The sequence below is a fragment of the Macaca thibetana genome, chromosome 12 (genome assembly GCF_024542745.1).
Source record: "Macaca thibetana thibetana isolate TM-01 chromosome 12, ASM2454274v1, whole genome shotgun sequence".
Taxonomy (NCBI): domain Eukaryota; kingdom Metazoa; phylum Chordata; class Mammalia; order Primates; family Cercopithecidae; genus Macaca; species Macaca thibetana.
The window spans coordinates 64,174,002-64,195,823 of record NC_065589.1 but is presented as its reverse complement, the minus strand read 5'-3'; the positions used below and the strand labels follow the sequence as shown (position 1 = coordinate 64,195,823).

The following is a 21,822-nucleotide window of genomic DNA, read 5'->3' as shown; positions in this document are numbered from 1 at the left end:
CAAACATTTCCTTTTTCTCTAAGAGAGGGAAGACATTAAAAATGTAAGATAGCAGTTTCACATAGTTACTTCCTTTAACAACACTTTTTGGTGATGTCTTAGGAATATTCAGTATAATAAACAAAGTATGTCAAGAGCATGGCACGGAAGTGGACAAACACTAAAAACAGGAGGAGAATGTAAAAGAGACAAAGACAAAGGCAGCATAGTACACATGAAGATCGCAGAAAGCAAAAGGCTGGCACTTGGAGCAAAGAGTCTCCCCATCATGGGCTCTGGTGTACCTTTCGGGGGAGCAGCAGGTTCCTTCTTAGGCACAGGAACTGGCTTTTTCTCCTCTGGCACGGGTTTCTTGGGAACCTCAGGAACTTTAAAGATACAATTGTTGAAATAATGTGGAATATTCTAGTCTCCTTCTGGGACATTTAAGATTACATTAAAGCATAAATCTTCACTAAGAGTGTGAGAATTAGGAAGTAATTTAAATATGCCTGTTTGTGATAGAAATGAATGCTAAATACCTCAACACCATGTAGACATTACATACATTACACAAGCAGACAAAGACCCAGTTAGCATGCTCTGGAGTCTAGAAATGTTACCAATACTGGTATAACACATTACCACAAATAAATGAAATCAATATACACAGAATTAAATATATTATAGATGGTTTGCAGATGCTATTTTGTTAATACACAGATCTCATAGAAAAAGATACAAGATGGATGCTAATAATTATTTTTTTCACAAATATTATTCTACCTTTTGGTGCTGGGGGCTCCACTTTTTTAGGAATGGGAACAGGGACCGCTTCTTCTGGAACTGGTTTCTTAGGTAGCTCAGGGACTTTAAAAGAAATGTACCGTTTTTGAGAAAGTGTGCATTTGACAAGGCATATGTTGTTGTAAGACTTAGAATTAAAAAAAATAGAGATTCCCTTTTTATACCAATTGAATGCAAGAAAATTATGCTTTAGAAATGAGGGCAAATGAAGATGGCTGAATGGCTAATTGGAAAATGTGACTGCTGTCACCTTTAACTGCAGAAGCCTCCACTTTGTCAGGAACAGGTAGGAGCAACCCTCCCTCGGAGGTGCCTGTGTCGGTTCCTCAGAAACCAGCTTTTTACGAACATCAGTAACTATGAAGTTAGGTTTTTTTTTTGTAACCTTTACTTTTATAAAGCAGTTTCATAAACACAATTGCATTCGATTTTTTTGTGTCTTAAATGTTCAACAATTTGGCTGGGATGGAGGGGGTGGAGGCTTGATCTATAGTGCTTGCAGATTTCCGATTTCCAAGGTGGTGTAAACACTCCCTCCCACCCTGGCTATAAAGGTGATGTCATTGTCCTTGAGTTGGAAAGAGACTTGCAGTAGTACATTATATGGTATTTCCACCACACAGACACAAAGATAGAAACAATCTCAGAAACACAGATAAGAACAAAATGCCGTAAAATAGGAGGTAATAAGTTTTGAGTATTTATTAACATTTAAAAATATACTTTATTGGACTGTAACTTTACATAATCTAATTTTTAATAATGGCGGTGTTAAACTACTGGCTAGCAAAATTCCTGAAAATTTAACCATAGGCACTGGTGAGCTGGTATGAACTAGCTCCAGGACACTGTATTTCCAAATAACAGGTGATGAGATTGCAAACTCTCTGAATCTGGGAATGGAGCCTCCAGTAATTTTCGCTTTTCTCCCCTGTGCCTTCCTCATGGTTCTTCCCGTCCCCCATCACATCCTTTGTACATAGTGGCTATAGGTATGCAGACTGTGACTAAATCTGTTATTTAATAATAACATAAATGTTTACTATGGAATTTGTACTAACTTTTATTAAAAGACTAGTTTAAACTTAGAATGAATTAATAATACCTTTAGGTGGTGGTTCAACCCTTTTGGAAACAGCAACGTGAATTTTCTCTTCAGTAACAGTTTCCTTTTGTACCTCGGGGACTTAAAAAATGTGCATTGTAATTACTGATATGCCATGTTGTGGGTGGTAATTGTAATTTACAAAGAACATTAAAATAAAATGAAAACAGAGACAAACGTGAAATGAAAAAGATGACAGAGAATTTACAAAGAGACAGAAATGTCTACATGATCACAAATTAAACAAGAGGGATAAAAATCTGCCTAAAACCCTTCCATTTGAGCCCCCACATTCCAGTTTGCCTTATACCTGTGACTGACACCTCCTCCTCTGTGTGAGAAGCAAAGAACATCTTTTCTTCTGAAATAACCATCTTCTTTGTATGCACAGCTGGTACTTTAAAGAGAGTATTTCACATTAGTATTTCTTTTTTTAGTACAAGACATCAGATCAAACACATGGATTTTATACTCAAGTATTTCGACACAGAATGAGTGGGTTAATATGGTAGCTTGAGAACAAATTCAGTATTGACAAGAAAACAAATCATCTTTTGATCTATAGGGACAAACAACACATGCAGCCTTCATCAAACGTTCTTAAATGAGAATCAAATAGACACAACTTCTTCACACACAATGTTGTGCTTTTCCAAATCTGTTAGGGTCTATTTCTATAAATAAGAGGACAGGGAATATTATATGCAATGGAATGCATTGCATAGTAAAGTTAGCAAACTACTGATTAAACACAAACCTTCCTTATAATAAAAAATGTAATTTTTAAGCAGAACTAGAAACAAAGTAGATAATGTTATTATTTAAATTGAACATATGTGCAACTCAACGTAAGACTTGTATTATGTAAAAATGTGTTTTTTTTGGTCGTTTCAGATTTGTGAGTGACTTAGCAATATATGTACACATGTCCATACACATAAATAAAAAAAATTTGAACTTGTAGCTGAAAAACAAAGATGTATACCTTTCACTTCAATAACTTCTTCCTGTACTGGAGTCCGGGAAGGTTTTTGTGGAACAATCTTCTTTGAAACTTCAGGTACTTTAAAAATATGTACAAATATATTTGTATTTTGAAGAATGTTGCTTTGCACAAAATTTATAAGTATTTGATTATATAAAGAACTAACGTGAGTATAGATCAGTAAACACATTACTTGTGTACATGGGTGCTAGGAACGTTTGAAATGATAATACCTTTGGTGACTTGAACTTTTTCTTCCTCCATTCTTCGAGAAGTCTTTTCAATTTTTTCAATTACTGGCTTCTTTATAACTGCAAGCATTTTAAAGAAATTGCAGTACTTTTAGAATTCCTATTAAAAATCTCTCTCTCTCTGTCTCTCTCGCTCTGTGTTTATACACACCTATATGTATATATGCAGATATATGTATCATTTTTTAAAGACAGAGACGAGTTTGGTGCTTTGACCTTTATGCACAACTTTGAACGTCGGGTACAAGTTTCTGTACTTAACATATTTTGGCTATATTTAAGTTTACTATTACAATTTTTATCATCTTTTGATTTTTTAAATTAAATGAATTAGATAGAAATTTTAAGAAAAAAAATCATTCACAATAAAGCTTAGAGAAGAAGTTGTGCCTATTGGATTGAACTGCTGATTTATACATTGCTGCCAAACAAGCCATGATAATGATGTCGATGCTCTAGTCTATTTAAATATTTCCAATTACTTACCTTTAGGAGGTGGTGGTGCTTTCTTTTCAGGTACTTTGGCTGGAACTTTTCTCTCATGTGATTCTTTAATAAAAACACAGGAATAAGAAGGGATGCTTAAATAAGTTCTCTTAGGTTGTGTTAATTCCAAATGAGATAAGGTAAGGATAATATATAATTTTGGGATCGTTATTACCAACACAATTCTTAGTGCTAGGTTTTGAAGCAGGATCAAGCAGAGATGCAACAAGGCAGTAAAAGTAAAACTTGAACTTCTGCATTAGAAATTAGCACTTGCAATTTAGTGTTAGTAATAAGACTAAATGATTTAGCTTGTAATGTCAAAGCATGAAAGTAACTCTGAAGAAAATAACTTTTAAAAGATTTCTAACCTTAAAAAAATCCAAGATCATTTTATCTATTTCACATAAACTGCAAATCAGGTTCATAGCATTGACAATTTAATGAACTGAGCAAAAATGAAGAAAAGAGGGAAACAAATCATTCAGTTTATACATACCTTCATAGACCTCCTTTTGAACTTGAATTACTTCCCTTTCTTGGTAAGCCTCTTCCCACTCTTCCTCCCCTTCATCATAGCCTTCTTCCCTTTCATAGTATTCTTGCCCTTCTTCAAAATCTTCTTCCCATTCCTCATGAACTTCCCTTTTAGCTTCTACCTTGGTCTCTTCATAGTATTCATCTGGTTCTTCATAATAAGGTTGTTCAAATGGCTCTGTGTATGGTTCTACCTCCAGTTCGTCATAAGGTTCTTCGAAAGATTCAATGAAAACTCTCTTCTCTTTGTGGACTGCTTGCTTTTTCTCATACACAGCTTCTTTTTCTTTCTGAACCTCTTGCTTTCTGGTTATAGTCATTATTTTTACTTCTTCAGCTTTAGAGGATACATCAATGATTTCAGGACCTAAAATAGATAAAGAGACTATTAGCACATTAATTCTATCCATCCAACTGCTTCACTAAACAAAAATCTACCTAGTTAAACAACATCAGTATTTCAGATCTATTTTATTGAGAATCCTTTTTTTTTTTTGTATTGGTTCCATTTAAATTTTTGACTACGGAACACAGTAGAGTATCAAGATACATTCTACTGTTGATTTGAGGATTTTTCCAGTGTGAAAAAATGGATTCAATAAATATTATCAAATGGACACAACTTCCATTATTCCATGAGAGCTCCAGTTTGCAGAACCCCTAGTTTCTTCCAATGGAATAGTTTTAACATTCGATAAGTTTATGGAATTTATATTTAATACTTAAACAGTTAACCTTTTTAAAAAGTTCTGATTATGATTTCAAACACATTTCTAATTTTAAACCTACATTTTTGACTACTGCATAGATCCCTTAGTCATTTAATAAAAACAACATTTAAAATTATGTAACCAAGTTAATTAGGTACTTTTAGATAACAGATTTTAAAAGTTCTTAAGGGCTCTCATTATTTATATGACTCTTAACATTTGTGTTAACTACAATTAAAAAACTAAGGAATGGCCCCTCCTTTTGAGCCCTCACTGCTTCTTTCTCTGAGACCATTGCACAGAGGCAGCATAAACATCTGCCTGGGTTTCTTTTCCTGGGAAAGGGGCAATATGAAATAGCCATCATTTCTAATGCTAAATTTAACACAGCAGAGGAGACTCCACAACTTTGCAATAAGTTGGAAGCCTAATATTTAAAATAAGAATAGTCAGCAGAAGTGCAAATCTCAGGAATAAACAGAATAAAAATAATTTCTCTTTATTTACCTTTTGCTGGAATTAAGGTAGTAGGAGGTGGAGGCTTCTTGACAAGCTCTGGGAGTTTAAAAACATAAAAATGGGTATTTATTTTTAGATTACATTATTACTAATGTTTACTAATCCTGCACATCATTGTTAGTTGTTTGTAGGAGCTATGACTACTACAAATACACCAGCCTTTCCAGGAATCATAATAATGCTTTTATAATTTCCAAATCTAGCTCATTAGAAATGCTATGCAATGCCATATTAACAAAAAACAAACATGCAAAAGGCCAAAGTTTGATTCTAGTTTAGATTGATTTATAATAAGTTAACATTAAGCATGAAGAGAATATTTAATATGTCCAATGCTAAAAATAATGCATTAGACATTTTCAATTATTAACTATAAAGTTCACGAAATATCCATGCTTTTTGAGTGTCCTCTTATTCCGTGATGTTTCACAAATGACCACTCAGAAAAGTCTGAATGATAAATGATGCCTTGTGCTTCCATATTTTCCTTCTTTATGGAGGATGCTATACTCTAATCTTAGTCGAATGGGTTAAAACTATTTGTTTAAATTTAGTTATCCAACTGTTTTCCTAAAAATCTCCCAGGATATATTGAAAGTTAAAGTGATTTGAATTGATCCTCCTTCATAAAGTATTTTTTCTTCAAATATTGATATTTAGATCACCTAAATCAGGAAGGACACTGAGGTAGGTTGCAGCAACCTCTTAAAATTAGCACCAACCCTTGCTCTTCTATTGATGGGACTTTATCAAGACCAGCTGTTGGGCACTTCCATGTTCATTACAGCATTATTCACAAAGACCAAGTCATGGAAACACCCTAAGTGTCCATCAATGGATGAATAGATAAGGAAAAGGTGGTACGTACATACACAGTGGAATACTATTCAGCCTTATAAAAAAAAGGGAATTTTGTCATTTGTGACAACATGGATAGAATTGGAGATTATGCTAAGTGAAATAAGCCAGGCACAGAAATACAAAGACTGTAAGTTCTCACTTAGATGTGGAACTAAAAAGTTGAACTCATAAAGTGTAGAATGATGGTTACAGAGGCTGGGAATTTGAGGGAATGGGGAAGTGTTGGTCAAAGGGTACAAAATCTTAGCTAGACAGGAGAAATATGGCTTTTCTTGAGATCTGTTGTACAGAGTGGTGAATATAGTTAATAATAGTGTATTGTACATTTCAAATTCGCTGAAGAGTAAATTTCAAATATTCTCACCACAAAAATGTTAAGTATTTGAGGTGATGGATATGTTAATTGGCTTGATTTAATTATTCCATATTGTATTCACAGATCATAACATCACTTTGTACCCCGTAAATATATACACAATAGTAAATCGTCAATTTACAATAAAATAAAAAAGAAAAAAAAAGAATAGCTGTTGGACTTCCAGGCAAGACCTTCTTTAAATTATCATCCAGAAAAAACCAGAATACACTGGTGTTGTCATTGGCTCCCAGGGGCTCAGGAGGACAGGAAAGAGAAAAGGGAGAAAAAAGGAAGTTGAGAAAGAGAGAGTGAGGACTGAGTCAAAGAGGGTGAAAGTGAGTGAAGGGAGAGGTACCATTTTGTGATTGCAAATTCTTACCCTTCCTTCACCCTCCACTATTTAGGATTTAGAAGTTTTAGCCAAGAAAAAAGTATTAAGACTGCTTTTTCATTAATTATAATACCTTCACGTGGTGTCACCTCTTCTTTGGGCTTTGCAACAACTTTTTTGGCATCTTTCTTCACAGCCTTTTTGGTAACTAAAAAATAATAATAATAAAAAGATTTCTGGTATAAGTAACTAAAATGCTTTCAGGAAACTAGGAATTTCATTGAAATATTTTATTTTTCCAAATGTTGATAGTAGTGAGCTTCTGCACATTACTACAAGATATTTGTTTTGGAAAGATCTAGGACTAGATGCAAAAAAATTGTTTTGGAGGGATATAGAAAATGTACTGTGATCTTACGTCTTCACTGATTTTGTGTCTGCTGAGAGTTAAAGTTTTCAGAACATGGGGTGTGAATCTAAGTGATATCATAAATAGAAAAGTACACATTTTCATCCTTGTTTCACTTAGGGATGAACACAAATATGTTAGGAGGAAGAGTAACAAGTGGGTTTAAAGTCCTTTGTTGTGCTGCTGTTATACCTTAACCACATTTCCTAATCATACTTGATTATGGCCTCTCGTATTCATGAATAAAGAACACTCTCTTTTAATTTTTAAAACATTATTTAACTTCTCAAGTTTCACAGTGAGTTCTCAAACTTAGCCATGTCGATACTACCAGTCAAAGAACAAATCATTCATTAACATAAGTTATTATTTTTGACAACAGAAATAGAAATGGAAATCCAATTTATGATTGTTGATTCTTGTTCCTCCCTGTTCTCACAGCTCGATAAAATGTTTATGTTGGTATGAATCATAAAAATGCTTCTCTTTGTTAATGAGGTTGCATTAGTCACAAAATTGGAAGTTTCTAACTGAATTTCCTCTAAGACTGGCTTGAAAAATAGGTCAAACTTTTAATGCCAATTGTAGTGGATGTTAAGGGCCTACCATGTCCACCCCTTGAATCTACTACAGTAGTAGTGACTTAGCTATAGAAAAGTGTGATTTTGACACACAGAATTTTTTTCTGACCATGCTGGGAGAATTCTGACAGCATTTCTGAACTCCCTATAACTCCAGAAAGTCCCAGGAAATCTGTTGTCTAATTTAGTTGAGAAACTTTAGGACACAAATAGTACAATTTCTCTGCTGAATATTTGAGAGGAGCAATTCCTTGGAATGCTTAAGATTTCTTTATTGGTGAGATCATGCCTTAGGTACAAAAGAAGTCAAATATTTCATAAGTATTCTAAATCATATTTTTTGTAACAAAATAGTAAAATTTAAAGAGTAGTTAATACTACAAATTGAGAAGAACCACAAGCTATAATTTGCAATTTAACTGTAAACTACTATGGTTTATTTCCATAAGCTGCACTAGAAATTGGTTCCATTATTCTTTTTGTTATACTTAGTAGTTAAGAAAATACGAAACATAAAATTAATTCTACATTAATGTTTCAGTAATTCCATTAAAATAAAATATTTTAATAGCAACATAGTATTTTGTTTGATGATTTTCAGAGTTTTAAGCACATGACTTACACATTTAGTTAGCTAATACTTTGAGAAAATAATTTACATTTTGAAAGGCAATTCCACCTCTTGACCACTAGAGGGCCAATGTGTTGTATTAAGCAACATTTTTCGGGTCAGCAGAGTGAAATTCTTATTTCGACGTCTAGGTAGTTGAGGTATAATACCTTCAATACGTTTTGCTGGTGGTTTCTTTTCTTCGGGTGTTGGTAGCAAAAGGGGGATAGGAGGAGCAACCACAGGAGGGATTTCTGAAGAAAATAAATGCCGTTAGTAACATGTTTTAGTTTCCTATTTTGCGTAAAATATAATGAATAGTCTCATGCATTTCTTTCAGTACTTCAAAGGTATTATAGTACCAATTCATCAATCAGAACAGATAAAAGTAGCATCTATTTATTACTGGAACTACTTTGTTTTTTTTTTTTTTTTTTTTTTACTTTAATTTCTAATTGCTCACTGAAGAATACAACATGGAAGGGTTTGTTCTGACTCTGCTGCAGTTTGGGCGTTGGTATAAAGTTTTGTACAGATTCGTAGTGCTAGAATATTGCTGCTCCAAGCTCAGATGCTGAGGTTCTGGGTCTTACCTTCTGGTGGTACTGCTCTAATAGGCATGGTTGGGATTGGAACTCTGGAGTCAGGAATATCTGGAAAGGGACATGTAATGATAAGCATAGAGAGACTGAGAACAAGCTATTTATTAGACCCTAAGATATGTCAGGCATATCTAATGGAAGAATCTAATATACAGACAAAATAATATTAGTATTCTTTTGTATGCAGCCACATAGGTAAGTTTTGTTTGCTGTCAAAATTTGTTTCATTCTGTGGCCATTCTATTTGGCATGATTCTAGCATCAGCTGAGTGAGACCTTATTATCTCTGATTTGCCATACTCACAAAGTTTAACATTTTATTATTTGACTGAAAGTAATTTGACTGAATAACACTTTTATTGAAAAATATTTTATCCAAAAGAGAAAGATATCTTATACGTTTTAGTTTGGCTTCTGTGATTTACAAAATTATGCTGAATTTATTGTAAGCAAGGATTGATTTTTACAAAACAACTTACCAGGAGGCTTCAGCTCAAGTTTGATTTCTGCAAAATAAAAAAAAAATGATATTTTTGTGTTGAGAATGGTATAGGTAGGCTACGTGTTTCAAAGATGGCAGGGTGGCTTTCAGATGGCGCTCCCTCACCTTTCGTCGTTAGGTATAACTCTGCCGTGCTTCTTGCTTCACCTCTTGGCTCCAGCCGAGCGATGACCGAGTAGACACCTAGGGAGAAAAATCATCCAACTTTTGTTTTCTGATATGTTGCAAATAACACTTCTTTACTTCAATATATGTATGTGTTTATTTACACTTGTCTTTTCTAAAAAAGCATTCTAGATAGAATTAGAGCATGAGCGCATACAGGGTAGAAATACAGAAAACAGATGAGCCTTCAATTATACATTCACTGGAAAACTGTCAATGAAATCACCTTCATCGTCTGGGGTCACGTTGTGGATGGTCATATAATGGCAGCGACCGTCATTCCTGAAGTTGTACTTCTGGCTCTCTGTCAGTTCTGTTGGTCCTTTGTACCATGTTACAATGGCGTCATCAAAGGACACTTCACACTCGAAGGTGGCAGACTGATGCTCACTCACCACAATGTTCTGTATACGCTTTGTAAACTGAATTGGTTCAGCTGTTTAAGTACAAAGAGAGTTCAAAGCTAGGTTATATAGAGAGGAATTTCTTTTACTTGCTTTTGCCTCAGATACTTAAAATCTCCATCTTTGTACCCAGTTATAAAATAGCAAGAAAAGTTCAAAAATCCAAAATGAAAAGAAATGCACACTTCTTTGCATCACTAACAAAAAAGTATCCCAATTCTTAAGTGTATTCCTGCCGGATGAATGTAGCAAAGTGTAAAGAAATTATTGTGAGTCCTTAAAATATTTACATAAAGGACATATTAAAGAGAGCTTATGACCCGAAGTCAAATTAAGTTTTAAAAGTGTTAGGGTACACAAACTTAATTGTACTGTGTAACTTATTCCTCTGTGAAATTCTTTCTTGCCTCAGTAAAATGATTTCTGTTACTCAGGATCTAGAATTGTTTATCTAATATGTATAACTTTTCTTGTAAAATAATTTCAAACTCAATAGGAAATCTGCACTTCTAAATTTCACAAAAAAATTTTAGAGTTCGGAAATCTGCTAAGTACATAGGGGCACAAATAAAGGATCTGTGTGGATGGCAGGAGTGTTTTCTAGAAGAGGACGGAGGGGAGGGTCTTATACGTATAACAGTACCATAAAATCTTAGAAATCACAGTACTCTGGTGAGCTCTATTTACTAAATAATTATATTAAAAATATCAATTATTTAAAAAATAATTAGTACTTGCAGCTGGACCTTTACTTTGAAAATCATTTAAAATACAACCAGTCACTGATATTCATTGTAAGGTAAGCTAGAAAAGTTGACATGTTTATGTAAATCGAATGTCATATATTTGTGTTTCAGCAAATACAAATGGGCACCAATAGTTGAAAGCAGATGCTATTATAACCAAAATTTTTCTCAATACAGTTTGAGGGTGTCTTTGGAAAATGCATATAATCAATTAGGAAATGAATGTTGTTGCTCCTAAATTCTGAGATTTCACTTAATTTCAGAGATTCAGAAGGTTGAAACATGATCTGAAAATGAAATAAATATTTTTTGAAAAATAATTGCTAATTGCACATGACATGTTAATTTTATCTACATAATTTTGTACAGAGAAAGTCAGACTATGTCCTATGAACAAAATATCAATTCCTAACCAAGATCCTCCAGATTTACAGCTATGAGATCTTGTCCTTTCCTAGATTTCTTTCTACAATCCTAGATATGAGAATCATGAAATTTAGACTTTAGACAGAAATTACTGTTAAAGATTATGTCTTAGACTAGATTAAAATCTAAAAGAATGACGCAAAAGAATTGACACTCATTTGAATATTTCCCGTGTGCTTCTGTATGAACTTTGAGATGTGAGTGAATACTATGAGAACGTGTGTTGGGAAATAAGAACACATGACCACTTTGGTGTGTATCTAAAGGCAGGGCTGCAGGCGTCCTGCACAACATTTGCCATTGACCTATGCTGCACCACAAGGACTCCACAGTGTTTCACGCACCTTCGATTCTGAGTTCTGCTGAAGTTTCAAGGTCTTCATATTTGCAGGTGTACTGACCCTGGTCTTCTGCTCGAACATCTGCAATGGTCAATTTGTGGACTTTGTGTTCCACTTCTGTTTTATGTCTACCTTGGGGTTTAAGGATTCTGCCATTTCTGAACCATTCAGATTTTACATTTGGTACAGAAAACTGGCATGTCATGGTGCAAGTCTGGCCTTCTTTCAGAGTCACATCCTGAAGATGCCGTTCCCACGCAGGCTCTGTTCATGTGATACAACACACATTTTGTTCAGTATCACACGCAGATGTGCTCAACAGTAATTTAAATCTCACAAGTATTTCATAAGCCTTTTCTAACTTACCAATTACGGTTAGTTTAGCGCTAGCGATGTGTGGGCCACAAACCAATCGATAATTGCCCTGGTCTTTAAGTTGACAGTTTTTGACTCTGAGTGTATGTCGGTCACCATCGATGCTTATTTCAAATTTATCACTGGGTTCCAGTTTTTGAGTTCCTTTGTACCATGAAAGCTTGATTTCTGGATAATTAATTTTAATGTCAATTTCAAAGACAGCATCATTATCTTTCAAAACTGTCTGATTTTCGATGTCCTTGATCAGAGTGACAGGCTAGGAGAATAAAGAATTAAAACACATTTGTTACTCCTTCCCTTATAATAATACTCAATCCTAACTTGTTCATTTTATTATCAGCATAATTCTTTTTACCTCTGTCTGTGACAGTCTTTGCTGAATAAATGATACAAGTTCCTCAAATTCCTTTTCGTCTTTCTCTGACCTCTCTATTTCTTCAATTTCCTGAGAAGAACAAAAATGATAGGTATTACATATGAAACAAAATTTGATTTAGAGGATGCATGACTATATTCAACTTCCATTCTGGATGCTGGTTAGGTCATATTAAATGATGTCATATAACTATAGGATTCTGGTAATTCAAAGGGAATGTGTGAGATGTTTTAAATGTGACTTTTTTAGGATGATGCTATATATGAAGGAGCATACCAGTCTATGTGTCTCTTCTTCTTGGCTTTGCTTGAGCAGTTCAAATGCTTGAAGAAGACCTCGGAAGTCAGTGATTCCATACATGCGGGCATATTTTTCATATTCTTTAGGATCAACATTTTTGAGAAGTTCCATGATATCAATTTCCTCTTCTTCCCCAGCTTTCTTTAAGATTGGAGTCCTAAATAAAATTTAAAAAGTAAGGATAAATCACCTGTCTTCTATTTATTTTTAATTATCTATCATCATTCAAAGATTATGTACTTCATTAAGGTTTTCTTGTTCTTTATTCAATAAATATTAATTTTACCATGTTAGCTGTGAAATAATTTTAAAATGTGGGTTTGGAGATGGAGTGGATTAAAATCAGATGGATTAGGACCATTGTTATAAAATATAGACATTGGATCAAAAATTTTAAGAAAGGAAAGAATAATAGAAGTATTTCTGTAAACTTCATAACCAAAGAGCCTAGTTAATGAATTATAATATCAGAAAAAATAATAATAGCAATGGAAAACTTTAATAATAGAATAGTATACATCTCATGGAAAAGATTTATGGGAATTGAGTGTGGATTTAATTCAATAATTATGTTGAAAAATAAACCATATTGAAATGGATGATAATTATGGAAAATGTTTAAAACAGTTGTTTTAGAGAACCATTCATAACATAAGAAATTATATATAGAAACAAAAATTTCATACCTAGGCACAGACAATACTAGGGTTTCTTTAGGGCATTTCTTTTTGTTTAAAAATCTTAATAGACATTCACCTCATTCTTAAAACTTTCTCTTACATTCAGAAATTGATTCTAATGAAACAAGAACACCCAGATGTTTTTGCTTATCTGCTTCTGTTAAAATGTCTATATGCCTATGTTTTTTAACAATCTGAATCTTGAGATGGATGGCCCATGCCTTTTGAGAGATTCCTTTTGTGAATGGGACATTACAGTTGTCCCTCTGAATGCACAGGAGATTGGCTTCAAGAGGCCTGTGGCTAGATGCTGAAGTCCCTGATGTAAAATGGCATAGTATTTGCATGTAACCTATGCACATCCTCCTGTATACTTCATCTCTAGATTACTTATAATATCTAACACAATGTAAGTGCTGTGTAAATGGTTGTTATGCTGTCTTGTTTATTTGTATTTTAAAAATTTTTGTTCTTTAAAACTTTCCACTGGGGCTGGTTGACTGTGGATGCGGAACCCGCTTACACTGAGGGCTGACTGTACAATTTGTGGTTTTTATTGAACTCACTTTTTCAGCATTGCTCTAAGATCGCCTTCAATTTTCTCTTGTTTCTTCCTTTCATCCACCTGTAAGTTAACGTTACTTTCAATTTCACCATGTTTGTTAAATGCCACGCATCGGTATAACCCAGAATCAGTTTTTGTGGTGTCTCTAATCTCCAGTTTTGCTTCATCGCCTTTTTGGTGGATGAAAACACGACCTCCTTGGTTCAGCTGTCTCCACTTCCCTTTTGTCCATTTAACATTTGGGATTGGGTCACCTCCAACTTTTGCAATGAAGGTTGCAGTGGTTTCTAAGGAATAAGGAAGACAAATGAATAAAAATTTAATTTTCTAAAATCAGTTCTTCCAAAATTAAATCATAAGTAAAAGGTACCAGATAGATGAAGATGTACTTCTCATGAAGTACACTTACTTTCTACGACTCTGATACTCTGAGGTTCTGACACAAAAAAGAGTCTTCCATCTACTGCAGCTTTCTTGGCTGCTGGGGCCACAGCTGGTTTGTCTGAAAAAACGTTTACATGTTTTGTTACTACAATCACCTCAGAATTGTAATAAATATCCCCCTTTTTAAAATAAGCCTTAGGAGGTTGGCAGTGTGATAAGTAAGTACTGCAGAATTCTCTTCCTATGTAACGGTGGGTTACAGAAGATAAAGCAGCTTCTCAGACATTTATGCTAATGATAGCTATCAAAGGTTGAACTATAATCATGTTAGTAGTGTCAATATTTTTAGACCTGGTTTTATTTTTTCCAGGTGTATCACACCAGCCTACTTTCTATCACATTATTATAGCATCATTTTTGGAACTGCATTAATTAAATCTTACTAGATATGGTGAAAAGAGGTTCAAGAAGAGTGGTAAACTTGTAATAATTTCAGATACTTTGTATTGACATTATTTCTGTTAAATTATCTAATATTTCAATTAAAATAAGGAGCCTACAAATTGCAGATGAGCAACAACTGATATTTCTAAAAATCTGATTCCATTTCTAGTGAAATTGTAATAAGCAAATAAACATGAGTGGTGGCTGGCTTGAACTGCATAATACTTTTGAGGTGTCTGTACCTTTAATGGTCACTTTTGATTTGGTGGTGTCACTTCCAGCCACATTCGAAGCTTTACACACATAATCTCCCGAATCTGCTTTAGCCACATCTCTGAGTTCCAGTACAGCTGTCCCACTAGCAAAGCTGAAGCTGCATCGGTCTGAAGGCTTTATTTCCCTGCCAGCCTTCAACCACTGGATCCTAATTGGCTCAGATCCCTGGACATGGCAGCTGAGCTGCACGTATTCTCCCTCACTCACTGTTACTGGAGTAAGGTGCTGATCAAATACAGGTGGCTTCTTAGGTTCTGGAATTGAAAAGGTATTTTCATGAGGAACATAAAGGCAAAAAAAGTATTAAATTCCACAAGAGAAACAAAGAGAAAACCAGTTTTGCCTCTAACAGGTAACACTGGTTGCTGTAGTAGAACAGAATTATGTGTCTGGTTTATTCCTCTCTAAAGACAGTAGTTTAAATTTGTTGGATTTTTAAAAACGATAAAGGTTTAAAAACAAGCAAAGAACACATGACATGCTGCCCACAAATTGCCCCAGCATCTGTGTCCTGACTAAGCACTGCAGACACTGGCAGTTACTATAAACTTCTTTACCATGTAGCACACTATTAATTCTCTCAAACCTGTGTACAGCTGCGTTTTTGCTGAACCCTGAAAATGAAGGGCCTATTTGGGAATTCTGCTTATCTCCAGCAGCAGTGATTGCTACCCTCTAGGAAAGAAAGCTAGCATCTGAGTAATACATGAGCCCACATATTTATATGTGATTTTCTCTGATGTTCATCTTTAGCTTTTAAATGGAGCCACAGTAGCATTTAAAATCCAATCTTAGCCCAAAGGAATTAGGAGTTGAAGTTCAGTGTTTAACCGAAGACCAATGATGAAGACTCGATGAGTAACATGATAGGAAGGCCATGTACAACTCAGTAGTATATAATGATTTTGTTCAATGGTTCTGAGACCTGTACCTAGAAAGAATAAGGCCTTTTTTTTTTGTTATTGCAAAGATTAAAACTTCTGATGTCTACCCTTTAAAAAATTTTACAAATAGCTTCAGAATTCTATAGAAAGCATTTATCTGCCGTGGTAAAACCATCATGAATGTAAATCATGAATATAAGCCACTGCTAAGTATATGTTTTTCATTTTATTAAATGTGTTTTAAAACTAAATGCATCTAAATTCCATTAAATGAGTGATGAAATTGGAATTTTAAGACAACTCAGTGATATTTACTTATGAGAAATATCAGTCTATTAATAATAATCTACTATCTCTACACTGTGAGATAATCAACCAGATCATAAGAGTTGGTAATCAATTCCAAGCTGCTCTAAGAGTTTAGTTTTTAATGTGATTTTGATGAAGCTATGTTGTAATTACTGGAAGCCGTTACAGTGAAGAGAAACAGATAAAGATATCCTTAAACAACATAGTCTATTTCATTGTCTCAAGCTATGATTGTGTATTTAAATGCATCTTCCATAATGATATGCAATGTTTTCTACCCATTATTTTTCTTTTTGGGCAAATGTTACCCTTTTGTCTGGGATTAATATTTGTTTGCAGGTCCAAAGCTTTGGGCAATATACATTAAAAAATAATCCTTTAGAAATACACTTAGAAAGGAGAAAGTTTCAGACTGTGATATAATGTATAACTCAGTAATAGTCAAGTGTGATATTTGGTGATGAACATTAGAAAAAATTAAAAACAAATGTACTTCATAAAAATATATGTGTCACGTATGCACACATTTCAGAGTATGCTGAAACTTCTAACTACTTAAGGGAATTTGGGGATATGATTTAGAAACCTAAGATACTAGTCCATTAAATGACACCTCCTTTGGGAAGACACATAATTAAATTACAATAATTTATATTTTTGGTAAACATGTGGAGTGATAAATACACAGTTAAATAATGTGTATTTATATTTGTTATAACTTACATGGTCAAGATATCATAAGAAATGCACATGGCTATATAACAGGCAGTGAAGAAAAACAACAGGTTGGGGCTGTGAGGATAACTCACCTTTGATGACAATTGAAGATGTGCACAGAGCAGAGCCTGCATCATTGGACACTTTGCATGTGTACAAACCCGCGTCGTTCATGCCTGCTTTCCTGACTTGCAGCACTAACGTGTTGTTCTTGAATGTTATTTCACAGTTAGAAGTTGGTTGTATCTCTATATTATTTTTGTACCAGGCAACAGTTATAGGTTGGGAACCAGCCACACGTCCCTCAAGTTTAAAAGAATTCCCTTCTGTTTCTTCTACTGTCTCTGAGAGTTTTTTAGTGAAACTTGGTGGGATGAGCCGCTCTGTAAGAAATTGCAAGGATATATGAAGTAGAATCCAGAAGCAGATTACTAATATGAAGCTTTTCAAGGAAAAAATCTCATATTTTTAGTTAAAAATCAAGGCTAACCAACTAAATACACTATATCAGTGTATGTTCCTAAACATTTCAGTCTCCTTCTACCAGCTTATTCTAAACTGTTCTTTGACTTACAAGGTGGGTGATAAGAAATAACTTATGGTCATTTACAGAATCACAAATTTGTAAAAAGAGGGGGTAATCTCAGTATCATATGGAATATATAAAGTTTTAGAAATATAGATTATAAGCTGGGTGTGGTAGCTCATGCCTGTAATCCCAGCACTTTGGGAGGCCAAGGTGGGCAGATCACTTGACGTCAGGAGCTCCAGACCAACCTGGCCAACATGGTGAAACCCCGTTTCTACCAAAAATTACAAAAATTAGTTGGGCATGGTGGTGGGTGCCTGTAATCCCACCTACTCAGGAGGCTGAGGCATGAGAATCACTTGAACCCAGGAGGCAGAGGTTGCAGCGAGCAGAGATCATGCCACTGTACTCCAGCCTGGGTGACAGAGTGAGACCCTGTCTCGAGAAAAGAAAGAAATACAGATTTAAAAAATGACTTCTTCTCTAGATAAACTTATTTCCTCGTAAACGTTTTCTTTTCATTTGTTTAAAAATGTCCTAAATTGCATTCATCATCATAAAAACTACACCTTCAGGATATACTACAAAATTACACTTTTGTGGGATCACTTATAAAATAAATGATACCTTTTATATTCAGCTGAGCTGTGCACGAGTCTTTTCCCACTTCATTCACAGCATAGCAGGTATATTGTCCAGAATCTCCTTTGTCTACTTTGAGGACTGTCAGGTGGGCGCTGTTTTCCAGATAACTAATCTGGTAGTTTCCACCACTTCGTATCTCTCTGTTGTCTTTGGCCCAGCTGACCTTTATCGGTTGTGTGCCTGTGACGTGGCACTCAAAGTCAGCACTTTCTCCCACCACAGCATCCACAGGGGCAAGACGGATATCAAAGAATGGTGGGTTCTTCCCCTCTAATAGTAGAGCAGAAAGACAAGGTTTCAGGCTCAGTATCTGGACCGTGTCAGTTTACTGAAACAGAAATTTCTCCCTAATTTTACATTTGATTACAATACTTTAATTATAGAAATAAAAGTGTAAGAATCCACAAACCTGTAAGAATGAGCCGGGCACTAGAAGAAGCAGAGCCTATAGGGTTTGTAGCTGTGCAAGAATACTGGCCTGCAAGGCTCCGGTCAGTGTTAAAAATATTGAGTGTGGCTGTATTGTCTAAAAATGATGTCTGTACATTTGGGCTGTCTTTCAATGGCTTGCCATCTTTATACCAAGACAGAGAGATAGGTTCTGATCCACTTATGGCACAATCAAAAACAACTGGCAGTCCAACTGTTTCTTGAACATCTCTCAATTGTCGAGAAAATGATGGTGGAAGTTTTTGTTCTGTAGGAACAGAATAAAAGTAACAAACACTTTAATTTACTAAATGCTCTTCTCACAATTATATATATACAAAATGCATGTATATATGTGATTTCTTTTAAAAATCAGGAATTATTAACGTCTCTTGAATTAACTTGGAGATAAAGAAAAGCATATAGATTTCTGGAGCAAAAGTATCACTCTGAGACCAACCCTTATGCACAGTAGGTGCAAACCAATCTGAAAACCAGTAAAGCAATTGGTTGGCTGAAGGCATGTCTCTGGGCAAGCAGCAGATTCCTGTAATTTTAAAGACTGCCTTCTAACAATTTGCATGAGATACTTATGGGGTGGAATTAAAAAATATATGATCACTTTTAAAAAAGATTTAATTATAGAATCAAATGATTGCATAATCCTTCCAATTAAAGATTTAGTCATATTATCTCTCTCTGTAAAACCCACAGAAAAAGATAAGCCACTAACTGTAAATAGGATTACTTAAGCAGAATATTAAGACTTTGGAAAGATTTTCCTAAAAACAAGGCCTCCCCAGACATTTTAAATCTTGTTCAAAAGAAACACAAATTCGTTCACTTTAAAAATATTGCCATCACCTTGAACGGTAAGGAAAGTTGATGCAGAAACTTCTCCTACGCTGTTTTCAGCTTTGCAGATATATTCTCCACTATCATTAATATCAACCTGGTTGAAAACCAGTGTAGCAACATTATTCCTAAAATGCATTTTGTAGGTCGTAGTGGGTCTCAATTTTGTATCTCCTTTATACCAGGATACCCCAATTTCAGGGGTTCCAGCAAGCTGGCATTGTAGAGAGGCAGAATCTCCAACAGACACCTTAACCGGCTCCAGCTGCTTGACAAAATACGGTGGTTCTGCAGCCAAGAGAGATAATCAATCAGTGATGAAGGAGATGGGCCAGATCATCGATTGCATACAAAGGTAAGAATGTGCAATCATGACAAACCTAGTATGAGTATTTGTGCTGAACAGGAATCTTTTCCAGAAGCATTTTCAATGTAGCAGTTGTATTGTCCTGCATCCTCTACTGTGCTACTTGGAATTTCCAGGATTGCCGATTTTTCAGTCGTAGTTATATTACACCTCTGAGAAGGAGTTACATTTATGCCATTTTTCTTCCAGACAACAAAAATGGGAGGAGTTCCAGTGAATGTACCCTCTAGGATCAGGGGTTTTCCTTTCTCTATGCTGTAATCATTCAGCCTCTTCACAAATTTGGCTGGGGCTAAAGTGACCAAATTGAAAATATATCAATTGAAAATATCAAACACATATACATAGAGACATAGACACATCTAATTACTAACCATATAAATCTAGAAGAGCAGTCTGACAAACCTTTTATGTAGAGATGTGTTGTACAAGAAGCCTTGCCAGCTTCATTGCTAACTATGCAAGTATATTCTCCACTTTGTGATGTATCTACATCGAACAACTCCAGTTCAGCAACTGAATCCTCCAAGGACACGTTGCATCTGTCCCCTGGTACTACTTCACTGCTACCCTTGAACCAGCTAACACTGAAAGGAGGTGTTCCTTTTACGATACTGGTGAAAGTTACATTGGTCCCAGTTAAAACATCCATGGGTTCAGGTTTCTGAACAAAAGATGGTGGTTCTAAACACAAAAGCATATATCAGAAAAGGTTTAGATTTGTGAATTGTTATGACAAACATGCTTAATAAACTGTGAAATGCAATTCATTTTACTGTTTTGTAAACTGACCTCTCACAGTCAAAGGAGCACTACATTCATCAGAACCAGCCATATTAGTAGCTATACATGTGTAGTCACCACTGTCTGATTCTTCCAGCATGTTCACAGTTAAAGCACAAGTATTATCTGTCAGGGTGGTCTGGTATTTCCTTCCACTGCTGATCTCATTTCCTTCATGGAACCAGGAGACAGAGATTGGAGGTGACCCATAGACTTTACACTCCATTACAACTGAGGAACCGGATAGACCATTTGTCTCTTTCAGTTTTCTTGTGAATGAAGGAGGAACGGTTCGATCTGAAAGTGATACAAAAAAAAAAAGCAAAAACAAAGGACAACAATTATAAAATGACTTGAAGACAGAGCTGTCTTCTTGATGGAATATCCCTAGATCCATTTGACTCTTTTGTGAGGGTATTAAAAAATCCTCTATGGCTTCACACTATCAAAAGCTTGGAGAATCAGTGGGCAGAATGTGATGGTTGACTTGCTAGGGATTTTATTCTCTCTTTGCCGTGAAGCATTATGTGGTGAATTATTTCAGCATAAAGGAAGACTGCTTTAACCTTATCCAGACACTATTTTTCATTCCTATCATCATTTTGGAAATTCCTCAAAAAGAAAGGGATATAACTTTTGAATGTGGTTTTCTTCTAATTCTACAGATGGTATTGCCTCTGAATTTGCTGATTCAGAAGATGTAAGACTCATGCTATCCTATAGAAGATGGAACAACCCATATATACTTATGAAAATCAGGAAATACATTATTATAATGGTGAAGGAAAAGCCCAAGAAATCAACCAACCTGAAACCTGCACTGAAGCTGTGCAGCTGTCTTTACCAACAGGGTTCTGCACCTCAAAACTGTATACCCCACTGTCACTCGGTGCCACCTTGATGATCTTAAGGCCAGATACTTTGTTGAAGAAGCTTATTTTGTATTTGTTGTCACTTGTTAGTTCCTTTCCATCCTTAAACCACTTAGTACTGAGTTCAGGGGTGCCAGCTACTGTACACTCCAAGGTACAGGTGTCTCCTGTGGTAACTTTTATGGATTCTGGCTTTTCTACAATTGTTGCAGGCTCTGGAATGAAATGTAAAAGATACCCATATTTTAAATTCAAATTGAAAAACTAAAGAAAACACAGATCCTGGTGAGTGTGTGCCTTGTATCTGTGATAAC

General features: G+C 35.0%; 1 protein-coding gene across 1 annotated transcript in view; it reads right to left on the bottom strand.

Moving 5' to 3' along the window:
* The window catches only part of TTN (titin), a 273,451-nt gene that overhangs the window by 158,390 nt on the left and 93,239 nt on the right, over positions 1–21,822 (bottom strand). Inside the window, exons 90-119 of the mRNA XM_050750513.1 lie at positions 21,445–21,723; positions 20,646–20,933; positions 20,259–20,537; positions 19,867–20,145; positions 19,496–19,774; positions 18,612–18,899; positions 18,185–18,472; positions 17,121–17,411; positions 15,085–15,372; positions 14,424–14,516; positions 14,016–14,301; positions 12,746–12,926; positions 12,449–12,538; positions 12,082–12,349; positions 11,719–11,979; positions 10,025–10,234; positions 9,739–9,816; positions 9,611–9,637; positions 9,123–9,182; positions 8,700–8,783; positions 7,063–7,137; positions 5,368–5,415; positions 4,113–4,517; positions 3,614–3,676; positions 3,110–3,187; positions 2,877–2,954; positions 2,202–2,288; positions 1,892–1,972; positions 766–849; positions 285–368 (exon numbers count right to left, since the gene is read on the bottom strand). Coding sequence (XP_050606470.1) covers positions 285–368; positions 766–849; positions 1,892–1,972; positions 2,202–2,288; positions 2,877–2,954; positions 3,110–3,187; positions 3,614–3,676; positions 4,113–4,517; positions 5,368–5,415; positions 7,063–7,137; positions 8,700–8,783; positions 9,123–9,182; positions 9,611–9,637; positions 9,739–9,816; positions 10,025–10,234; positions 11,719–11,979; positions 12,082–12,349; positions 12,449–12,538; positions 12,746–12,926; positions 14,016–14,301; positions 14,424–14,516; positions 15,085–15,372; positions 17,121–17,411; positions 18,185–18,472; positions 18,612–18,899; positions 19,496–19,774; positions 19,867–20,145; positions 20,259–20,537; positions 20,646–20,933; positions 21,445–21,723 — 5,280 coding nt within the window. The remainder of the gene's footprint in view (positions 1–284; positions 369–765; positions 850–1,891; positions 1,973–2,201; positions 2,289–2,876; positions 2,955–3,109; positions 3,188–3,613; positions 3,677–4,112; positions 4,518–5,367; positions 5,416–7,062; positions 7,138–8,699; positions 8,784–9,122; positions 9,183–9,610; positions 9,638–9,738; positions 9,817–10,024; positions 10,235–11,718; positions 11,980–12,081; positions 12,350–12,448; positions 12,539–12,745; positions 12,927–14,015; positions 14,302–14,423; positions 14,517–15,084; positions 15,373–17,120; positions 17,412–18,184; positions 18,473–18,611; positions 18,900–19,495; positions 19,775–19,866; positions 20,146–20,258; positions 20,538–20,645; positions 20,934–21,444; positions 21,724–21,822) is intronic.